This window comes from Accipiter gentilis, chromosome 10, assembly GCF_929443795.1.
Source record: "Accipiter gentilis chromosome 10, bAccGen1.1, whole genome shotgun sequence".
Taxonomy (NCBI): Eukaryota; Metazoa; Chordata; class Aves; order Accipitriformes; family Accipitridae; genus Astur; species Astur gentilis.
This window is the reverse complement of record NC_064889.1, coordinates 27,020,535-27,044,574: the sequence shown is the minus strand read 5'-3', so window position 1 is coordinate 27,044,574 and position 24,040 is coordinate 27,020,535. Positions and strand designations below refer to the sequence as shown.

At 42.5% G+C, this 24,040-nt stretch overlaps 1 protein-coding gene across 2 annotated transcripts; it reads left to right on the top strand.

Moving 5' to 3' along the window:
• The first annotated feature begins 858 nt into the window (after window positions 1-858).
• LOC126043977 (myosin-1B-like) lies at window positions 859-22,552 on the top strand. 2 transcript variants are annotated; one of them, XM_049813048.1, is made up of 39 exons: window positions 859-870; window positions 3,699-3,884; window positions 3,973-4,116; window positions 4,210-4,366; window positions 6,388-6,415; window positions 6,514-6,628; window positions 6,708-6,800; window positions 6,914-6,977; window positions 7,060-7,158; window positions 7,264-7,367; window positions 7,449-7,587; window positions 9,455-9,573; window positions 9,664-9,813; window positions 10,445-10,615; window positions 10,864-11,170; window positions 11,530-11,606; window positions 12,895-12,982; window positions 13,078-13,195; window positions 13,920-14,043; window positions 14,129-14,265; window positions 14,367-14,622; window positions 15,611-15,853; window positions 16,075-16,251; window positions 16,337-16,482; window positions 16,565-16,655; window positions 16,745-17,134; window positions 17,256-17,382; window positions 17,613-17,731; window positions 18,057-18,253; window positions 18,666-18,849; window positions 18,936-19,101; window positions 19,273-19,397; window positions 19,658-19,966; window positions 20,067-20,270; window positions 20,953-21,078; window positions 21,174-21,344; window positions 21,431-21,535; window positions 21,777-21,872; window positions 22,385-22,552. In XM_049813048.1, the coding sequence occupies exons 2-39, from the start codon at window positions 3,699-3,701 to the stop codon at window positions 22,535-22,537; spliced, it is 5,805 nt and encodes a 1,934-aa protein (XP_049669005.1). In that variant the 5' UTR covers window positions 859-870; the 3' UTR covers window positions 22,538-22,552. The 2 variants fall into 2 exon arrangements, with proteins under 2 accessions (XP_049669005.1, XP_049669004.1); XM_049813047.1 differs by lacking the exon at window positions 859-870 and having other exon boundaries at window positions 3,681-3,884.
• Window positions 22,553-24,040: the final 1,488 nt, after the last annotated feature.

The following is a 24,040-nucleotide window of genomic DNA, read 5'->3' as shown; positions in this document are numbered from 1 at the left end:
TAAGAGGTGAAACACAATACAAGAGAGGGAGGATGATATACTGCAAGTATGATCTTTGAACCAGTGTACTGGAATCCAAGTCATCCTCTTTAATTAGCATGTGCAGAGGACCCAAGAAGGAAGCTGAAACATAAAGAATCATTTTGCAGCTACTACTAGACAGACACATAAACACAGTAGTGACTGTAAAAGTGGATATTGCCAGAGTCACAGAGACCCTTAATCAAAATTAAATGGATGAGAGGTTTCTTACAGTTATATGGGTTTCAGCTGCTAAGCTTTCAGTTCCTGCACAGCTTGGAAGTCACTATGTCAACAAAGACAAGTTTATCAAAAAACTACAGATCCAGCTTAGAGCTAATTTCATGTGTCATATAAAGAACAGTCAAGTCTGTTCTTTGTTAAACAATCATATAATGTATTAAAAGAAGATGGGAAAATCTATCCTTTGTTTCTCTCCCTTTATCCTCTTTTGCATGCTGAAGGATTAATAAGACCTTTCCATTTTCTTCAATGATATTTCTACAAGTAGTCAGTATTATTTTTCAAACAGACATGATAAAATCTCTACATTTATTGTTCAGAAAGACATTGAAAGCCTCATAAAATAACACTTGATCTCAGATATTTCAGTTGTACATGCAGTGTTGGAAACATAAGAAAGTTCTTTAAAGCAGTGAGTTGAGAAGACTGGTCATCATCTCTGACCCTTCTTACAGTACTTCACCTCCCAGACTTGAGGGAGAGAGTGAGCCTTCAGAATATGGTACAGAATCACAGCACCTCATCCTAGCTCCACAGAAGACCTTCAAATAACAGATCATACCTAACTCTTTGCAAAGGAAATGACAGCTCTCCAGGACCCAGAAGGTATCCCCAGACACCTCATGAATCTCAAACTTTTATTATATAGAGCAGCTCGAGTGTTCTACTTGTGCCTTTTCTGCCTACATTCTTCCCACAAAAGACAATATAATTTTTCTGCTGTCCAATGCGTATCTGTAGCACCAGAGGATATGGCCACACCACATTCCCTAAAGTGGCCATATCCTTAAAATTTCCTATGAATTGCTAAAAGCCATGTGAGTGGCTTTTTTTTTCCAATTACTTAATGCATCTCTTCCCAGGTTTACCTAATACTCACCTTCACCTGGAACCATCATGCTTAGTTTAAAAGCTATCTGCGCAACTAAACTTATTTGTACATAGATAAATAACGTGCTTGTCTTAAGACACAATGCATTATCATTGATGTATCAGAACAAGTCAAGTGCTCTTCTTTCTTTATGTAAACAGCATCCAAAACCTTTGTGAATTTTGCTTAAACTAATGATTCTTTTTTGGTTTGGTTGGTTTAGAAATTACAAGGCATTTTTAGATTAAGAAAAAACTTCCTTATTGATCTAGATTTGTATTCTTAGGGTGAGGTTTAGGTTACTTTTGTTAATATGTTCTGTCGATCAAGGCTTCTGTCAGAATAAATGTACCTAGAATACCTAGGATTTGCATTGGATTGCTTGGGGGGAAAAAAAAAAAGTTATGTCTCTATCCACAGGTTAGACATGTTAAGACCCAGAGCCTCCCAGGAGTTCTCTAAATTTCTGTGGAGATTGTGTTTGTGCTTGGGAAGGCTGGAGGAGGTATGTTTGTGATCTAACCACCATTCTTGCATTTGGTAACTATAGCCACTGTCCAAGGTCTCTACAATAGCAGCAAATTGGTGAGTTAAAACTGCCTAAACAATGAAAGACACAAAATGCCAGTAATCACTGCTAATCTGACCTTACCAAAACTTCTGCTAGACATACATCAAGCAAACCAGCACAGTCAGATGTAGAGAACAGAAAAACAATACCTTTAAAAGCCAGTTTCAAATTGTAGCAATTGGCAATACTTCAGAAGAATGTGAAAGATGTAATTAAATGTATGAATCAAGGGTGCTAAACAGTCTTCTCTGATCTTTTTAAAATAGCCAGCAAAAAGCTCAGGAGTGCAGTAACACAAGCACAATATTGTTGTCCAAACTTTTGGAATTAATATACTATACTAGAGTATACTAGATTGTTCCTATTCCTTATTTCCAGAATATTTCAGAATAGAGTCTCCCCAAAGCTCTTTGTAATAGTAATACTTCTCAGTACTGCTGAGTCCTGAGGCACACAAATCTTATATGTCAAGCAGAAATTCAGAGTCAGGAGGAGAGAAGCCAACAATTCCAAGTCCCAGTGTCCTGCTCGATTTGCTGGACAGCACTTCCTCCTTTCAGATTCCTAGTCAAAATATTTATAGGAGATTTATTCACATAGCTAGTAAGACTTCAAATATTTCTAAATATATCCACAAGCACGAATGGGAATCATGCAGTCAGTCAAGTTTGCCAAACAATGCTTTGCCAAAATTTTTTTGACCTAAGAAAGAAGAGGAGGGAGTTGTATGTGCAAACCAGAACCTATAAAAGTGCTGGTAGGACAAGTCTGTTCTGTCTCCACGGAAAGCTTCAAGGTAAGAGTATGGAGGGCTGGGTGCTGGCAAAATCCCACTGCATTCCTGCTACTTGTGGAAATGCTTTCCTCAAAGGAGGACTGTCTGTATCAACAGATTTTCTTTCTGCTTTCAAGTCACTGGTATTTTTTTGCCCTGTGACTTATCCTTGGAATTCTGTGCAAAAATATGAAGGAAGCTGTCATTTCTGTTTTTCAGTATTGACCAGCTTCCGTCGTGAAAGCCAGCTGATATCAGAAGAGGTAAGACTCTGATTTACCTACTCCATAGGAATAGACTCTCCAAGATGTTTTTTTTATGCAGCTGTTTGGGCACTTCCCATATCCCTTCAAATCCATACATACTAATGCAGTGCAATTCTACACGAGCTGTGCTGTCTAAACCAGCAAATTCCCTTTCATAACTGGATTGGACACATTGGTACCTGCTGGGAAATAGTTGATGTCTTACCACACAGAACTGTTAACAGGAGATTGCCTGTAAACAGAAATCCAGGAAAGAGAAGATGAATGAACAGCACATATATAGTTAAGATTTTGTCAAATCCCTCCAAGTGTTTTTTAGTGAGAAGATTTCCTCTTTTGGTAAAAGTTAATTTTAAAGGATCAGCTTGAACTGTAAAAGGCAGAACAACTGGAGAAGCTAAACTTATTTCAAACTTAAGAAAAATCTTGGCATAGACAATTCACACCTGTACTTCTGCTTACTCCACACCTTTTTTTCTTATGTTTCTCCATCTCTACAGTTGATACAAATTACATAGTTAAAATGTGCAAAAGAGAAAGGATGTTAGTGGGCTTCTGTAATTTTGATGACTTCCCTTGCTATCTCTGCTGCTTCATATAGAAAATTTTTACATTATGCCAATCAATCCAATTTTTCTGTATAACCTACTAAAACACTACTAGATCTAAAGAACGGAACATGTAAACTGGAATAAGGGAGAGAAAGTTAAAATAATCTAAATCAAAGACACCTATCTTCTTTAGGACCTAAATAAATTAAAGATTACCTATGGTGAAAAGCAGATAAGACAGAGAGGAAGACTATAATAATAGGTAGAGCAGAACACTACAGAGTTAGGTGTGTGGTACAAAGGAATTCCTTCCTGCACTTAGCACTGTAGTGTGTCTCTCCACTTCAGCCCTGTGCTGTGTTGCACTCAATAAACTGCAGCCATGTCATCGGACGCCGAGATGGCCATCTTTGGGGAGGCAGCTCCTTACCTCCGAAAGTCAGAAAAGGAGAGAATTGAGGCCCAGAACAAGCCTTTTGATGCCAAGACATCTGTCTTTGTGGCCCATCCTAAAGAATCCTATGTGAAAGGTACAATCCAGAGCAAAGAATCAGGGAAGATCACTGTCAAGACTGAAGGTGGAGAGGTGAGTAAAATGCAAGATTTACAAACAGCATTTAATTCCCACTCTGGGATCTTAGCTAACGTTCATGCACCTTTCTTTGCTCTGGCAGACCCTGACTGTGAAGGAAGATCAAATCTTCTCCATGAACCCGCCCAAGTACGACAAAATCGAGGACATGGCCATGATGACCCACCTCCATGAACCCGCTGTGCTGTACAACCTCAAAGAGCGTTATGCAGCCTGGATGATCTACGTAAGTAGCAGCAGCAGTCTCCCTCTGGGTAGCTAGGAGGAACTGCTCTGCCAGGCTAAGTGGAAGCCAATGTGCTGTCTCCCTTCCTCGCAGACCTACTCGGGTCTCTTCTGCGTCACGGTCAACCCCTACAAGTGGCTGCCGGTGTACAACCCGGAGGTGGTGTTGGCCTACCGAGGCAAGAAGCGCCAGGAGGCCCCTCCACACATCTTCTCCATCTCTGACAATGCCTATCAGTTCATGCTGACTGGTGAGTGGCTGTCACAGTGATTCCATCAAAAAGACATTTTAGAAGTAATCACAGTTTCCCTGATTAAGATGCTCATATTTTCTTAACACATCATGAGAGTTTTATTTCAATCATAGCATTAATCACTGCTGATTTAAACAGGATTTTTTCTCATCCGTATTTCTAAAAAGGATGCATAGTACCACAGATAGTTAGTGTGTCAGGAAAAACAGTAAGCCAAATGGACTAGGTGGAGCAAGGGATGTAATTATGTCTGTGATGAAATGGTGAAAGTGAACAAGGTATGAAATCTGTATGTGATGTGAAAATTCTGTCTAACAATGTGAAGTTAGTTTGTCGAAGGGCTACAGGAAACATCAATACCACAGATATTCAGATTTGGCTTGATAAAACCATGATGTGAAAAAATGAAGTAGAATTATATATTGCTGCTAGTTTTGCTTCTAACTTTTCATTCCTTTCTTTCTCTGTGCCACTGAGTTCAGAACTATTACCCATGCTCAGGATTCCTTTGTCTTGGGTCCTTACTATCCCTTTCTCTACTTCTGATCTATACACAGTCTGTGTAGCAGAAAAATGTTTTTTAAAAAACAACAAACAAAGAAACAAAAACAAACCCAGAAACAATTTACTGTATGCAGAATAAAAAAGACCATAGAGTGCAGTAAGGAAGAAGCATATGGTCGTTCAAGGGTTTTCAATGTTCATAGAAAAGCATTATAGAATCATAGAATGGTTGGGGCTGGAAGGGCCCTTTAAAAATCATGTTGTCCTTCCCTCTGGCATTGGGAGGGACATCTTCCACTAGATTCAGTTGCTCAAAGCTCTGTCCAGCCTGACCTGGATCACTTCTAATGATGGGACATTCACAACTTTTCTAGGCAATGTATTCCATTCGCTCACCGCCTTCATCATAAAATATTTCTTCTTTATATCCAATCTATAATTTACCCTTTTTTCAGTTTAAAAATGTTGCTCCTTGTCCTGTCACTACAGGCCCTGGTAAAAAGTCTTTCTCTGCCTTTTTTATAAGGCCCCTTTAAGTATTAAAAGGCTGCAATAATGTGTCTCTGGAGCCTTCTCTTCTCCAGGCTGAACAACCCCAACTGTCTCAGCCTTTCTTCATAGAAGTGTTCCAGACCTCAGATCATTTTCATGGCCCTCCTCTGGACCTGCTCTAACAGGTCCATGTCTTTCTTGTACTGGAGACCCCAGAGGTGGAGGGAGTATTCCACGTGGGGTCTCACAAGAGTGGAGTGGAGGGGCAGAATCACCTGCTTCGCCTTGCTGGCTATGCAACTTTTCATGCAGCCCAGTATCTGATTGGCTTTCTGGGCTGTAACTGCACATTGCCAGCCCATATCCAACTTTGCATCCACCAGTATACTTAAGTCCTTCTCTGCCAGGCTGCACTCAAGCCTATCATCCCCCAGTCTGCACTGATATTGGGGATTGCCCCAACCCAGGTGCAGGACTTTGCACTTGGCCTTATTGAACTTCATGATGTTTCCATGGGCCACTCCTCAAGCCTGTCAAGGTCCCTGTAGATGGTATGCTTTCCAGTGGTGTATCAAATGCACCATTCAGCTTGGTGTCATCTGCAAACTTGCTGATGGTGCACTCGGTCCCACTATGTATGTTATTAGTGGGGGTATTAAATAGTATTGGTCCCAGCACAAACCCTTGAGACATGACTCATTAATCATTTGCACATTGAGCCTTTGAGTGTAACTCTTTGGATACTGCCATCCACCTAATCCCTTAACCATCTAACAGCCCACTTATCAAATCCATATCTCCCTAAAATTTAGAGGCAAGAGTGTTGTGGGTATCTTCAGAGGTAAGAATGTGGGGCAATTTGCTTTGCAAGGAATTGAAACTTAAAAAAAAATATTAGGAGTAAACAAAGGAAAAAAAAATCCAGAATTTTTTTCTTGTCATAACTTACATTTACTACATTAATTTTCAGTCTTTTTGTGTTTTTCATTTACAAAGTCTATTTGTTTCCACCTCCTTCACAGATCGTGAGAACCAGTCGATCCTGATCACGTATGTACACTCCCTGCTCGGGTCCTCGTTGGGCTGCCCCGTGCCAGGGGACCTCCAGCCTGACCACACACTCTCTGCTTCTGTCTTTGGTTTGACAGCGGAGAATCTGGTGCAGGGAAGACTGTGAACACAAAGCGTGTCATCCAGTACTTTGCAACAATTGCAGCGAGTGGAGATAAGAAGAAGGAAGAGCAGCAGGCTGGCAAAATGCAGGTGAGGTCCTAGGGGTAGGAACCTGCAACTGTCAGATTTATTCATGAGCTATATCATGATAATAAGATTTCTGTTTTAGGGGACACTTGAGGATCAAATCATCAGTGCCAACCCACTGCTGGAGGCTTTTGGTAATGCCAAGACAGTGAGGAACGACAACTCCTCACGCTTTGTAAGTTGTTGTCTGGGACAAAATTACTTTCTTTGTATCAGCAGACTGACTCGAATATTCTTGCAGTCAGGATTGGTAAAATAGATCTTGAATTACTTTTCTGCTTCTTTCAGGGTAAATTCATCAGAATCCATTTTGGTGCCACGGGCAAACTGGCTTCTGCTGACATTGAAACATGTAAGTGACCCTCCTGGCCTGACCTCTTTCCTTCCAGCCTTCCTCAGTTCTTGTGCTAACTCTGTCCTACCATCCTTGCTAGATCTTCTGGAGAAGTCCAGAGTCACTTTCCAGCTCAAGGCAGAAAGAAGCTACCACATATTCTATCAGATCATGTCCAACAAGAAGCCGGAGCTAATTGGTAGGAAAGATCACTAACTTCTCCAGACAAAGGTCACGGAACAACATTTAATTCCTTTACGTGCCAATTACATTTGATCTGTATGTGTTTTGTCCTTCTTTTCAGAGATGTTACTGATCACCACCAACCCGTATGACTATCAGTATGTGAGTCAAGGTGAGATCACGGTTCCCAGCATTAACGACCAGGAAGAGCTGATGGCCACGGATGTAAGTACAGCACAGAAGTTTTCTTAGGCGGACTCTGACCTTTAACAGGCATGGTACTCACTCCAATGATTCTTTTGTTAGAGTGCCATTGACATCCTGGGCTTCACTCCAGATGAGAAGACAGCCATTTACAAGCTGACAGGGGCTGTCATGCACTATGGCAACCTGAAGTTTAAGCAGAAGCAGCGTGAGGAGCAGGCAGAACCGGATGGCACAGAAGGTACCAGCACGATATATACCGGAGCACAGTATACACCTGAACGCTCACTAATACAGGCAGTAATTCAGGGTCAGAATCATTGACTCAGCCTGCACATTTCTGCAGATGCTAGTATTGTAGAATATAAGTGTGTCCTAACCAGAGGACTTTGCTGGAAGAACACAACCCAGTGGAAAATGCAGATTATTTTGAACTATGTCAAGTATAAGGTCCAGTGAATCCTAAGGCACAGCTATACTGAATGGCAGCTTCCCAGACCTGGGACAGAACCGGGAGCCACTCTGCCCACTGACTTAAGTTTATGTACCCAGGTAGCTCCTACCATTTACCATCAGCTGTAGCCACCTCCTAATGGTATTGTTTCCAGGTGACAAGAAGCCGGAATCCTGAAGCTGCTCAGCTTCAAAGCCCGTATTCTGGAGATAACTCATAATCCCTGAACTGAGAGCATTGTTCTACTTCATTTTGCAGGGGGGCGGGGGGAGTAAAAAGGAGCATCAGTTAATACTGCAGCTGTGGCTCTTATGTTCTACATTTTCTGTAGAGTCTCAGCATATCTCCAGGACTTCTGTTTGAAAAATAGACATCTAAGATAAGTCTATTGCATTTGCTTTGCCTAGAATTGTTCAAAAATGCATTCCTTTAAAAGCTCATGGAATTATTTCCATGAAACCAGTTAGTCACATCTATCATAAACTTGTACTATTACTGGCTTTTTTTTGGAGTTGTTTTTGTGTGTGTGTGGTTTGGGGTTTTTTAGGAAAGTTAAGACGTAAATGAAAATGACTGCAAGGAATACAACTGCAAGGAATCTGATAATGATGAATACTAATAGTAGTACAGGCTACAAATAATAGCTGTTACTTTACTTAAGTGATGGTATTTTGCTGACCAAATCTTGGAAAAATTTGGAGCAGTGTACATTAACACTGATTCCATTGAAATCACTTCTGTTGCACTGACACTGTTATCTCTTCTGAGGATTACTCTGAACCTGTGAACACATTTCTCAGTGTGGCAAAGTCATCTTCTTTTTGCTAGGTTTATTTGCTCATAAAGCTGGGAGAGGACTGTGGCACTTCATCTTCTCCACCTCCTGTGGACTCCATTCACTGTGCAATCTTTCTTTCTTTATCTATCCCAGTACTTCACTATCCTTACTTATTGGAGCTTTTTCCCTGATTTCTAGCCTAAATATCTCTTGACACAATTTCAGACTGTTAGATCATGTCTAATATTCATGTAGTAATCCGCTATACTTTTTTGTCATGATTCCATATGAATTAAATAAGCATTCTTGAACAAATAATTTTGTATACTGTGCCTGCTGGCAGAGTTTGAATTCAGTAGTAAAAGCAATAGCAGAAGGTAAAATGCTAAGCTTTTTGTTTGAGAATGCTCTTCTAAAAATTACACTTCAACTCATAAATTTAACCATAGATTCGTTAAGGCATAATTTACACTTATGCATTGTGCTCTCTTGAGTTTAAAGTTTCCCTACCACAAGTCACTGAAACAAATTGCATTGTATTTGCTTGAGAGGCTCTGTAATTGTCTGCTGCCTGATGATCATCCCAGGCTTATGTTTTCTTTTCAGCATTTATTACTGAGAAGTTTGCCTACCTAAATGTCTCTAAACTGAAATTTCATTCAAAACTAAAAAATAAACTAAGAATAAGTGAAGAAAAAATAGCCAAAATAAATGTTCCATAATTACTGGGCAATGTTGCTTATGATGAACTGCAAAAACCTTACTTTTTTGTCCTAACTACTTTTGTTATCTTTACTAGAATTGCCCTTTGATACTTGTTTTAAAGGAACACTAATGCCTGCTAGTACCTTAACAACTGATTTTTTTGACCTTTAGTGGCTGACAAGGCTGCCTACCTCATGGGTCTGAACTCAGCTGACCTGCTTAAGGCCCTCTGCTACCCCCGAGTCAAGGTTGGGAATGAATATGTGACCAAGGGTCAAACTGTGCAGCAGGTAACAAAAATCCCTGTTTTGTTGACAGATCTCTGGACTTCCTCTTTTGCTCTGCATGATAACTACAAGCCTTCTGGTTTTTTGTTTTAGGTATACAACTCAGTAGGTGCCTTAGCAAAGGCTGTCTTTGAGAAGATGTTCTTGTGGATGGTTATTCGCATCAACCAACAGCTGGATACGAAGCAACCAAGACAGTACTTCATTGGTGTCCTGGACATTGCTGGCTTTGAGATCTTTGATGTAAGATCATTGTTTTGTTACCATGTTTTTAGAGGTAACTTTATTATCTACCTAACTGCTTAAGACGGAATTATTCCTTTCTTTTTTTTTTTTCCCCCAAAAATGGTTTGATCCTTTCAGATTGCAACTAAAGCATCATAATTCCCACAGGTTTTTAGTTGGGAACAGATTTTTGTGTTGTACATATGCCAATGGAAATCCATAAATTTAGGGGTTTGACTGATTACAAACTGTAGACTAACATGGCATTTGGTATCTAATGCGGGGACACCAGTTCCGTAGACACAATTTGTGCTAAGAAGGCTTTGGACATGCTTTGACATCAGCATTTGGAAATGTTGGATAAACTGTTGCACTGTGGACTCTCCTGTAACTGAATTAGCCCGGTCTAGCAGATATCAAAACTGACAAGTCTGAAATATTAAAGTGCCCTAAGCTTCTAGGGGACATAAACATATGCATAAAGTTTAGTTTGACAACAGAGACACTGAATGAAGTTCCAAACCCCTGGCTGAGTAAAGGAGGAACACTCTCAGATCATCCTGGAATTTAGTACAAAAAACCAGCACTCTTCTTTATCCCTAGCTTTCTAAATTTACATTAATAGTGATCTCTATTTGTAATTCTGCAGTTCAACAGCCTGGAGCAGCTGTGCATCAACTTCACCAATGAGAAACTGCAACAGTTCTTCAACCACCACATGTTCGTGCTGGAGCAGGAAGAGTACAAGAAAGAAGGAATTGAATGGGAGTTCATTGACTTTGGGATGGACCTGGCTGCCTGCATTGAACTCATTGAGAAGGTATTTGTGTAATTCACAATGTCTAATCTTTTCAGAAATGCATTAAATTTTTATATATATGTAAATGTTGCTTGAAAGGGTAAATGTGACATTGTAAATACATAAGTTCAGTTTATTTTACAATTTACTCTGCTGAGCAGAAGAACAATCCCTGAGAGAGTTAGTATTGTCCCACTCAGGAAGCTATTTCTTTACCTGTGATTCTTTCTGCCTTTTCACCTCTTCCTCCTTTCTTGTGCTTCTTCCAGCCCATGGGCATCTTCTCCATCCTGGAAGAGGAGTGCATGTTCCCCAAGGCAACTGACACCTCTTTCAAGAACAAGCTCTATGACCAGCACCTGGGCAAGTCCAGCAACTTCCAGAAGCCCAAGCCTGCCAAAGGCAAGGCTGAGGCCCACTTCTCCCTGGTGCACTATGCTGGCACGGTGGACTACAACATCACTGGCTGGCTTGACAAGAACAAGGACCCCCTGAATGAAACTGTTGTGGGGCTGTACCAGAAATCATCCCTGAAGACACTGGCCTTACTCTTTGCCTCTGCTGGAGGAGAGGCAGGTCAGTTCTGTGAAATTCATATTTTCATTTTTATTTACTGGCTCTGCCAGAGACATGAATATCAGCTCAAGTGTTCTAAGGAAACTGCATGTTGTGCAGAGTGTCCCATGTCTTGAATTTATTAATAAAGGAAAAGATCACATGTATTTCAGGCCTTCCACTCAGCCATGATAATCCCTTGGATTATCACACACTTTTGGTCCTGTGTTCCTTTAGACTGAGTGTTGACTCTCTTTCCCACTGCATCTTAGGTACCTTTCTTAGCATGACTGATACGTATGAAAAAGCTTCTTGCAGTCTCACAGAGAAAAATTTTACAAATCAGAGTTGTAAAACCATCTTTTTTTGGTGTTCTTCAGAGAGTGGTGGTGGTGGTGGCAAGAAGGGTGGCAAGAAGAAGGGTTCTTCTTTCCAGACAGTATCTGCTCTTTTCAGGGTAAGTACAGAAGTCATTCTCTCTATTTTTTTCCTCTTTTCTTTTAAGTTGAAGATTATTAAACCTCACACTAACTCGAACAAGGCCATTTTACTGCACCTATTAACATTTTTCTGCATCAAGAACATCTCTTCAGTTATTCATAAAAGAGCTGACTGCAAGTCAGCTGAGACCAGCTGAGGAAGATACATCTTGATCTCGCTTTTCTTCAAATGTTGTAAGAAGTACTTAGGCTAGTTTCATTTACTCATGAGTACACCAGCTGGTGGGATCAAGCTCTTCCCTCTCTCCCTCTGCCTTGGGAGGACAATGGTGGATGTGGCTACCTGCCTCTGGGAACCTCAAGTCTGGATCAGCACATATAAATATATGTGCATTTGCACATGATAATACATAACACATAACACATAATCGTTTGCACATGATTATACGTATGAAGACAAGGCAATAGGGAAATGCCAAGGCCAGTTTCTTTTCCACCAATGGACAGAGCTTAAGGCAGATGGAAACATTCTTGTTTCAGAACCTGTGGCATCTAGCTACCATCTGGTATCCTGAACAGGTTTTCACACTGTGAAAGAAATAGCTGTCTGAGCAGCTTTGCCCTGCTCAAAATCAGGGCTGAACTGAGAACTGTTAGGACCTAACTAGTAAAAATGATTGCTAAAATCAGAGATAGTTCATGGGATTGCTTTTAAAAACAATTCTAGAAAGGGGTGCTGTCAGACCTGCCACTCATGGCTTTTTTTTTTCTTTTAGAGAAATCTACAACTTGTGACCCCCATTCTCAGTGAATAGGGAGTCTTTCTTGTCTTCCCCTGCTCGACTGTTGTCAAATATATCCTCACAAGTAGCATTTAATGCCATTAAGCTACCCTTTCCCAGCATTCTCTGCAAACTTGGTCCTTGGCCCTCTTCCCTTTTGTCCTATTTTTTGTTTTGCTTCTGTTCTCATCAATAGATAGTGTCTTCCATAGCGTGAGAATCAGGTTATTACAAAAATCATCTTTCACTCAGAATTACACCTTTTGCCAGGAGCTTCTGGTCACCATTCTCCATAGGTGTCCTGTCTGAGTGGATGTATCCCTCAGTCTCATGAAAACACATTACACAGTTCTGTGACTTTCTCTCTTGCTCAAGAATGAAAGGCAGAATAAAACTCAAACTGGGATGGCTATAAGTGGGAATAATAAATTCATTATTTCTTTCCAACACTTTTCTAACATATGACAGTATAACTGCAGAGGTACCATTTGTTAATGAAAAATCTTTGCTCATGAACCCACAGGAGAACCTCAACAAACTGATGACCAATCTACGCAGCACTCACCCCCATTTTGTCCGTTGCATCATCCCTAATGAAACAAAAACACCTGGTAAGAACCTCAAGTAGAGAGAAATCATAGTGTGACGCACCCATTATTCTCTATGCTTTATCATGAAGTATCAAATAATTGTCTTATTCACTCAGGTGCTATGGAGCATGAACTGGTGCTACACCAGCTGCGGTGTAACGGCGTGCTGGAAGGCATCAGAATTTGCAGGAAAGGTTTCCCAAGCAGAATCCTCTATGCAGACTTCAAACAGAGGTCAATCTCCTTTCTGCTCTCAATCCTGTCTTTACGGCATAAGTTGTACATCTTCAGTATTTTAACATTTGTGGTTGTTTTTTGGTGCCAACTCTATCTGATTATAACTGAAAGAAGGGGGAAATGCTGGAATGCATAAACAAAGGCAACATGTACAGCTAGCAAAAAAGAACTTCTTGAGAAATGAAGAGATAAGTCAGGTGTCCTCACTGACTGCTGTTCATCAAACAGCCAAACTTTGCCAGTGTCTCTGAATATGGAAGCACAATAGAGCTACCCAAACCAATGCTTAAAAGATTAAAAAAATGCAAACTGAGATGTGGGTACAACACATTCTCAGACAAAAATGACAAACTCAGATAGAGTGCTTTGGCCATTGCATCAGCTGCAAGTTTCAGGGGAAGATGCTTTCCTCCTATACACAAAGTGGCAATGTTCCTCTCTAGCAACTTTCTACAGCATAGTTTAAGTGAAAAAGGCATCGGACAGAAATGGCTGGAGATCAGTGTCCTCTTTTCATCTCTGACTGATCACCTGAAGACAGTAAAAGTTTCCTTAATTTTGTCATCAGATTAGGACTTCATTGTAACTGTGTCTCTAAACAAGGGATGAAATTCCAACTTCCTCAGCCTCATTCTGCTGCAAAGTCTGTGGTTAGTCTCAATAAACAGTGTTGACTTATGACCTGAGATTGCCTTCATTCATAGTTCCTCTCACTCCACAGATACAAGGTGCTTAATGCCAGTGCCATCCCAGAGGGACAGTTCATTGATAGCAAGAAGGCTTCTGAGAAGCTTCTCGGGTCAATCGATGTGGACCACACCCAGTACAAATTTGGCCACACCAAGGTACAAACCCTCCTTGACTCACTCACTGCATGTCTGTGCTTTGCTCTACGTGACAGTGATGTGCTGCAACATTCCCTTTCGCAAGGTGTTCTTCAAAGCTGGGCTGCTGGGACTCCTGGAGGAGATGAGGGATGAGAAGCTGGCACAGCTCATCACCCGCACACAAGCCATGTGCAGGGGCTTCCTGATGAGAGTGGAGTACCGGAGAATGGTGGAGAGGAGGTAGACATTCCTCATCCTCAGTCAAAGTCACTGTACTTGGGGGAAAGTGTTGGCACTTGTCATACTGAAAATATTCAATGTACATTGTAATTATGCTTCAGGGAGTCCATCTTTTGCATCCAGTACAATATTCGTGCATTCATGAACGTCAAGCACTGGCCCTGGATGAAGCTGTTCTTCAAGATCAAGCCCTTGCTGAAGAGTGCAGAATCTGAGAAGGAGATGGCCAACATGAAGGAAGAGTTTGAGAAAACCAAGGAAGAGCTTGCAAAGTCTGAGGCAAAGAGGAAGGAGCTGGAGGAGAAAATGGTGAAACTGGTGCAGGAGAAAAACGATCTGCAGCTCCAAGTGCAGGCTGTGAGTAACATTATTCTACTTTTCTGTTTGTTAGTTTTTTATAGGGGAAATGAGTAAATAAGATCTAACTCTTCTCTCATACTACAGAACTCTCACACTGCACACTAAACTGCCTTACAAAATATTTTAAGCTGAATACCATGTAACTAGAGGTAAAGTTCAGGCAACATTCTTTCCCCACTCAGTCTCAGTATTACAACGTGAAGATTAAGCTAAAGAATGACTTTTTAGTCTTAATGCCTACGTGTACATGTCTCCATGTGAGTTCGTGACATAAAGCCTCGTTATAGTCACTGTAGTGTATTTAGGGGAGTAGGGACGGTGATTCAATTGACCAGCTACTCTGCCTTAGTTCAGTGGTCAAAATGAAGAGTCTTGCGCCGTTTCTTATGGCATATCTCACCTGAGCTCCTGTAGCTACTGCTCCCAGAAGATGCAGATGCCCATTATGTCCTACAACACACGTGCCAGCCTTGTACGCTTGTCTACAATGCCAATTGGCCTCTCAGAAACTCAGGCTACATTTAGGCAATACCCTTGAGTTGAAGTGTCCATTTCAGGGAAAGATGAATCTTGTTCTAGCCTCCACTGACTGTATTGGCTGGGTATAAATCATGAATGGGAGCTTCAAATATTTTCCCAGTGGTAGAACTATTTACCTTTCTCAATACTTCCACATAAATTTGAATACGGCACGTTATAAAATACAATCACTTTCCAAAGAAGACAAGGAAAGCATCAATTAAATCCAAGTAACCCACCGACATACCTGAAATAAGCAAGGTAAAACGTAATGGAGCTAGACACAGTATCTGATGACAAAAAAGGTCATTAGAAAATAAACCTGATTAAAAACATATTCTAAAGTTGTAATTTTTAATGTAATTGTGCAGTAACCTTTTCCCAAAAAAGTAATCCCCAAAAAGGTCTTACTGATGCACACCTGTTCCTTCAGCACTAAATAAGCTTTCCTGTATTTTCCCACCAGGAAGCTGATGCTCTAGCTGATGCTGAGGAAAGATGTGACCAGCTCATCAAAACCAAAATCCAGCTGGAAGCCAAAGTAAAGGAGGTGACTGAGAGGGCTGAGGACGAAGAAGAAATTAATGCTGAGCTGACAGCCAAGAAGAGAAAACTGGAGGATGAATGTTCAGAGCTGAAGAAAGACATTGATGACCTCGAATTAACACTAGCCAAGGTTGAGAAGGAAAAGCATGCCACAGAAAACAAGGTACACACATGGGGACTCACATAAAGGGCCAAGACATCACTGACTCTCAGAGTTAGAGCCTGCTACCATAAGACACCTTGGCTTTGGACAATTCTGAGATGGGCCTTGTCTGAGCATCCAAAGGATAAATGAAAGACTTGGCAAAACAATGCAAAGTGAAAATGTCACCATGCCAGTGAACCTGTTTTCTACCAAATTTTGACACTTGCTCATATTTGTAGGTGAAAAACCTTACAGAGGAGATGGCAGCCCTGGACGAGACCATTGCCAAGCTGACAAAAGAGAAGAAAGCCCTCCAAGAGGCCCATCAGCAGACACTGGATGACCTGCAGGCAGAAGAGGACAAAGTCAATACGCTGACCAAAGCTAAGACCAAGCTGGAGCAGCAAGTGGACGATGTAAGCACACAGGCATACCTCAAGAACAGGACAGGTATGGAGTTAAACCTGGCTGATGGAGCACTGATGGTCTTGTTTCTTTTAGCTGGAAGGGTCCCTGGAGCAAGAGAAGAAACTGCGCATGGACCTTGAGAGAGCTAAGAGGAAACTCGAGGGAGACCTGAAGCTGGCCCACGACAGCATAATGGATTTGGAAAATGATAAGCAGCAGCTGGATGAGAAGCTGAAGAAGTAAGTGGGGCTGTGGAGTCCCTGAGCACTGTGCTGGTGTACTTTTTTCTTTGAGCTCTAACATGGTTTGCTTTGCCCAAAGGAAAGACTTTGAAATCAGCCAGATCCAGAGCAAAACTGAGGATGAGCAAGCCCTGGGCATGCAATTACAGAAGAAGATCAAGGAGCTGCAGGCAAGTCTTTGTTTCTTGCCCTCTCTCACCCAGTCTCAGGTGAGGTAGGAGGAGGGCATGGGCGTGAAGGGTCCCCTAATGTTCCCCAGGCTCGTACTGAGGAACTGGAGGAGGAAATTGAGGCTGAACGTGCCTCTCGGGCAAAAGCAGAGAAGCATCGGGCTGACCTCTCGAGGGAGCTAGAGGAGATCAGCGAGCGCCTGGAAGAAGCAGGAGGGGCTACCGCAGCTCAGATCGAGATGAACAAGAAGCGTGAGGCAGAATTTCAGAAGATGCGCCGTGACCTCGAAGAGGCCACGCTGCAGCACGAAGCCACAGCTGCCGCCCTGCGGAAGAAGCACGCGGACAGCACAGCTGAGCTTGGGGAGCAGATCGACAACCTGCAGCGAGTGAAGCAGAAGCTGGAGAAGGAGAAGAGTGAGCTGAAGATGGAGATTGACGACTTGGCCAGTAACATGGAGTCTGTCTCCAAAGCCAAGGTACAAAAATACCATATATGCATTTCTGCCCCAGTGGAATTGTATAAAATGCAACTTCTTGCACCTGCTATTGTTAAGATTGTGGACAGTTAACCCCTCACAATCTGTATTTGATACAAAGGCAAATCTGGAGAAAATGTGTCGTGCACTGGAAGATCAGCTAAGTGAGGTTAAGACAAAAGAAGAAGAGCATCAGCGCATGATCAATGACCTCAATGCTCAAAGAGCTCGTCTGCAGACAGAATCAGGTAAGACATACACATCTGTGACGCACATATGAATAATGTCAGAGAGTTAATGCAGAAGTGACCCTTCTGGGTACATGGTCTGTCCAACATGCTTTCTCTCCCCTGTAATGCATGAAACAGGATCATAAACTTCTGCAAGGTCTGCCAAATATCTAGTTTTACAGCCCTAAATGTCTACAACACTGTCATCAATGGCCATAAAAGGCTTCTGTATCTGCAATCTTTCCCAGGTGAATATTCACGCCAGGTAGAAGAGAAAGATGCTCTGATTTCTCAGCTGTCAAGAGGCAAGCAGGCTTTCACCCAACAGATTGAGGAACTCAAGAGGCACCTAGAGGAAGAGATAAAGGTGAGAAGGCTTTCCAAATTCTGTCTTATCCATTGGAATCCTCCTGTCTAGGAGGAGCTTCAGGTACATATGAAATCACAGAATCAAAAAGGTGATAGGGAGAGAAAAAATGCTTAGCTAATTCAGTGCAAGTCTTCCCATATTAGCTTTGCTTCCCCTTCCCTACAGTCTATCCATTAACTCTTTTACAGACTCCTGGCTCTTCCTTTCTCATTCAGTAGCTTGCCATCACCCACAGCAGAATAGTCCAGTGTCCATCAACATTTCAGTCAGGAGATTTCCCAGGATATTTCCATTCATTTTCACACTACTGTTTTTCCCCCAGGCCAAGAGTGCCCTGGCCCACGGCTTGCAGTCTGCTCGCCACGACTGTGACTTGCTCCGGGAACAATATGAGGAGGAGCAGGAAGCCAAGGGGGAGCTGCAGCGTGCCCTGTCCAAGGCCAACAGCGAAGTGGCCCAGTGGAGAACCAAATACGAGACGGACGCTATTCAGCGCACGGAGGAGCTGGAGGAGGCCAAGTATGTGGGGAAAGTGGGAAAGATAAAAAAAGGGGTAGACTAACAAGGGAAGTTTGAAGACACAACAGCAATATTGTCATAAAAAGTTAAAGCTGTGCTTTGTGGCAGGGTAAGGGCTGATGTCAAGAATATCCGCCAAAGGGTGTGGTTTAGGAAATGTAGAGGAGAATATTCCCCTGACCGAGAGAATGTTTTCACCTGTGGACCATAGAGACAGAAGGCAGAGTGGTTGTTCAAGGCTGGGAATCAGAACTAGGAAAACAATCACTGGCTGGGAGAGGGTCTTCACTGTCTGTGCATAGGATACATACTCAATGAATGGGTAAACCCTCCTGTTGTGAAAGGCCCATCAGCCACACACCACACCCTCCACTTTGCCCTCAAACCATGAGCAGTGCTTATCTCTTCCCAGGAAGAAGCTTGCACAGCGCCTGCAGGATGCAGAGGAACATGTCGAAGCTGTGAATGCCAAATGTGCTTCTCTGGAAAAGACAAAGCAGAGGCTGCAGAATGAAGTGGAGGACCTGATGATTGATGTGGAGCGATCAAATGCTGCCTGTGCAGCTCTGGATAAGAAGCAGAAGAACTTTGACAAGGTCTTTTGGGCTCCAGGCCTGGGGTTCCTGGGCAGAGCATCCCCTCCCGATTGCCACATCCACACTGAGGTCCTGTTTCTCTTCAGATCCTGGCAGAATGGAAGCAGAAGTACGAGGAAACACAGGCTGAGCTGGAAGCCTCCCAGAAGGAGTCTCGGTCTCTCAGCACGGAGCTGTTTAAGATGAAGAATGCCTATGAGGAGTCCTTGGACCACCTGGAAACGCTGAAGCGTGAGAACAAGAACTTGCAGCGTAAGTCCCTGGCCCTCTGCTCCTGGCCGGGCTTTCTCACTATCCACCACTACCACCTTTCCGTATGGGTCTGTGCCTGCAGGTTGGCAAAGTTGCCTGTCACCTTGGTGTGGCAGGGCCCTTTGCATTCTGCTCTGCGCCTGACCGTGCTGTTGGTCTTTGCTCCCACAGAGGAGATTTCTGACCTCACGGAGCAGATTGCCGAGGGAGGAAAGGCGATTCATGAGCTGGAGAAAGTCAAGAAGCAGATTGAGCAGGAGAAATATGAACTCCAAGCCTCCCTGGAGGAAGCCGAGGTACAGCCTTCTGTTCTTAATTGTTTACTTGCAACACAGTTTAGCTACCATTTATGAAATTATATGCATTAAGAATAAACTGCAGGCACAGGAAAAAGGGATTTGGGACACCACTGAAGTCTTTGGATGCAGAGCAATCCTTTTATGTCCTTTCTTGTAGTCTCAGATTTCATGCTGTACATTATTCTTCAAGAGAATAGTTCATGTAAGTTTAATGACATTGTTATTTATATAATTAACTGATTTTTATATTTTTTCAGGCTTCCCTTGAACATGAAGAGGGGAAGATCCTGCGCCTCCAGCTTGAACTCAACCAGGTGAAGTCTGAGATTGACAGGAAGATAGCAGAGAAAGATGAGGAGATCGACCAGATGAAAAGAAACCACCTCAGAATTGTGGAGTCCATGCAGAGCACCCTGGACGCTGAGATCAGGAGCAGGAATGAAGCCCTGCGTCTGAAGAAGAAGATGGAGGGAGACCTGAATGAAATGGAGATCCAGTTGAGCCATGCCAACCGTGTGGCTGCAGAGGCACAAAAGAACCTGAGAAACACACAGGCAGTGCTCAAGGTCTGTTCAGCAAAGCTACAGAAAGAGAAGAGCCTTCGCTGACATTTTTGGCACCCAAGCACACACTGCCACCTTGCAAATTCTCTTGCCTCTTTTACAGGATACCCAGATACACTTGGACGATGCTCTCAGGACACAGGAGGACCTGAAGGAGCAGGTGGCCATGGTGGAGCGCAGAGCAAACCTGTTGCAGGCTGAAATTGAGGAGCTACGGGCAGCCCTGGAGCAGACGGAGCGGTCGAGGAAAGTGGCTGAGCAGGAACTGATGGATGCAAGTGAGCGTGTGCAGCTTCTCCATACCCAGGTCAGTGTATAAATATATTTAGTATTTATACTTTTGCCCCATGCATATAAAATAACTCAAGACTGGCTGAACTGTAACAGTATTTTGTAAAAGGCGTTGTAATTTTCACAATATGGATAACAAATATTAGAAGTGACTTTTTAACTGCAGATATAATATGAATTTCACTAGACTATAGTGGGGATATCTTAAAAGTGATAAATTCAGAGAGATAAGTGATGTTCTTACTCTACAACTTAAGTTGAATTCAACAACTTTCACATTTACATTTGAGACTGCAAAGTCAAACTTAGGTTGATCATTAACAAAATAGGAATACACTAATACTGTCATTAACATAATTTATCAACGTCATTATAAGTGTTCTATAGCACCATTTAAAATTTTTACTGCCACTAGATTGAAAATGGTAAGGAAAGTTTATGTCTTTTTTCCTTATAAGGCTAAATTCCTTCTCTGGTGACTGAGAAACAGTGAGGAAAGACTTTATGAAGGATGGTCTTGAAATATGGAAGCACTTCATAGCTGAGAAACAAACAGCTACCACAGCAGTTCCTTTAGAACAGAATCCCATGTGACCTGATGGCACAATTTACATTAAAACCCAACATTTATGCAATGTTCTTGATAAGATATTGTAAGCTAACAAAAAGAAAATTGTGATATTGATGCTTTTCAACAGAACACCAGCTTGATCAACACCAAGAAGAAGCTGGAAACAGACATTGCCCAAATTCAGGGTGAAATGGAGGACACGATCCAGGAGGCCCGCAATGCTGAAGAGAAGGCCAAGAAGGCCATCACAGATGTGAGTTAGGGGCTCCCTTCACTGCTGATGGTGGATGTATTCTCCTCCAATCTGTCTCCACTACCAAAATGGCTTTGATCCTTTGCTCTCATCAGGCGGCCATGATGGCAGAAGAGCTGAAGAAGGAGCAGGACACCAGCGCCCACCTGGAGAGGATGAAGAAGAACCTGGACCAGACGGTGAAGGACCTGCAGCACCGTCTGGATGAAGCCGAGCAGTTGGCCCTGAAGGGAGGCAAGAAGCAAATCCAGAAGCTGGAGGCCAGAGTGCGTGGGACTTGTATTTGTGCATGAGTGAGCATGTCCCTTGGAGAGATACCAGGGAAGCTCCAAGGATGGGCTTCTCATTGCAGGTGCGGGAGCTGGAAGCGGAGGTTGATGCTGAGCAGAAGCGCAGCGCTGAAGCCGTGAAGGGTGTGCGCAAGTACGAGAGGAGGGTGAAGGAGCTGACCTACCAGGTAAGGCAGGAGGTTTCTTTGTGTTGACACATTCTTCTTCCAGGAGGTCAAAACGTTGGCACATTGCCTTCCAAAGGGCTTGCTTTCTATACTTCAGTAAGTGACACAGTCAACAGGATTTTGGCCTCTGCCCTTTTGGACAGCAATGCTCCGTAAGGAAAGTCACTCTGTCTGTTTCACATTTATGAAATTCAGAGAAAAAAGGCAAACAAGGGTTTCTATTACTTGCCAATCTCTGTAGTGTGAAGAAGACCGGAAGAATATTCTCAGGCTCCAAGATCTAGTGGACAAGCTGCAAATGAAAGTGAAGTCCTACAAGAGGCAAGCTGAGGAGGCTGTAAGTACCACTCTGATTAAGCCCAGACTTCCTTCTGGTTGAGGTGGAATTCTGTGTTAGTGTTTAATTCTGTCCCAAGTTTTTGAAACCTTGACTGTTCTGATGCATTTGCTGCTACATGACAATGGGGAGTGTAAGAATAAGAATTGCTGGGTTTGGGAGGAACTATACTTCCCCAGATCTATTTGTTTTGCTCTAAGACTCAGTTCCCGCCTGTATTTCTTCCTTCCTACCCTACCCTGGGTGTCAGAAGCAGCTGCTACTCTGTCTGTTCAGGACTCTGCCATGAATTCCACCTACACAATGCTCTGTGTTGTGTGGCCATGGCCTTTGTGACACTCTGATGTTCTTTTCTCTACTGGAACACTTAGCACCCTGAGCAGCTTCTTACCTTGGTTTTGAGCCTTACCTGCTTGCCCAGCTGTGGCATTTAAATTTTTATTTGCCTGGTATTCGGATATTAAATGTCCACACACTGCCTGGTGTTTTCACAACTCCCTCTCCCTACATAGGAGGAGCTGTCCAATGTCAACCTCTCCAAATTCCGCAAGATCCAGCACGAGCTGGAGGAAGCCGAGGAGCGGGCTGACATTGCAGAGTCACAGGTCAACAAGCTCCGAGTGAAGAGTCGGGAGTTTCATAAGAAGATAGAAGAGGAGGAATGAGGATCCCAAGGCTAAAAAGTGACCTGAGGCATGCATAAAATGTAAATCTCTGTGCCGCTTTATTCTGTAATTATCATTTATGTCTAGGTAATAAAGACAATAGAGACCTTTGCATATGAACAGTGACTAGCATGCTTGCTTTATTCATTCTAGCATCCATTACTTTTGGAGTACATGTACACAGTTCACATTCACATCTAAAAGTATGTTAAACAGCAATAAATTTTTACATTTACATTTTTAAAAATACATGAGGAATAATAACAATTATATTGCTTTGCTATTCTTCTTGCAATGAGAAATATGCACTTCTTTGATAGACTAAGTCTAGGTTCTTTCAAGTTATTCTGATGAATTTTTTTTTTTGGGGGGGGGGAGAGAAAAGGAAAAGAGATTCCTGCAACATTTTTTTAAAAATATATTAATTTTTATTAATTGAAAAATGTTGCTTATTTGGTTAGGTTTAAGGGTGTGAGAAACTCAAATCTCTACTTTGATTCAGGAGACTGACGTTCACTCAAGCATTGGTGAGCAATCAAACCAACACGGTGAGATAGTGTCATGAAGAGATATCCTTACTCTATTTCTCTGAAGATGTTTTTTTTCATACATAGCACAAAATGATAGCCAGCTCACAGATGGGGTGAGTGACAAGAACCTACAGTTAAAAGACTACGGAAGAAAGAATAGCTAAGGCTGCGGATTCCTGTGCATAGGTAATTTGAGTATTTTACGGACAGCTGAAAGAAAATTACACATATATTAAGACAGATAAAGGTGATGGAGTGTTTTCTTTTTTTCATTATAGATACAATATAATGCAAAGAAGTAATGTCATAGATAAAAAGAACAAGTTTAAGTGAAAATCACTTTCAAGAATGTTAACAGTTTCTACTGAGATATCAGTATGGTATCAGGAAAGTCCGCTACACTTACCAGAGATTGGGTTTGAATATGGATAGTTATTTCTATATCCTAAAAAAGAGAAATATTTCTGAAAATTGTGTTCTCATGTTGATCTCCTCCATAGAGACTGAAGATCAAACAAGATTGTGGGGTGTGGTCAGTTGACCCTGGCTGGACACCAGGTGCCCACCAAAGCTGTTCTATCACTCCCCACCTCAGCTGGATAGGGGAGAGAAAATACAACAAAGGGCTCATGGGTTGAGATAAGGACAGGGAGACATGACTCAACCAATTACCGTCATGGGCAAAACAGACTCAACTTGGAGAAAATCAACTTAATTTATTGCCAATCAACCAGAGTAGGGTAGTGAGAAATAAAACCAAATCTCAAAACATCTTCCCTCCACCCCTCCATTCTTCCCGGGCACAGCTTCATTCCTGGATTTCTACCTACCCCGCTCCTGAGGCACAGGGGGATGGGGAATGGGGGTTACGGTCAGTTCATCACATGTTGTCTCTGCCGCTTCATCCTCCTCAGGGGCAGGACTCATCACACTCTTCCCCCGCTCCAGAGTGGGGTCCCTCCCACGGGGGACA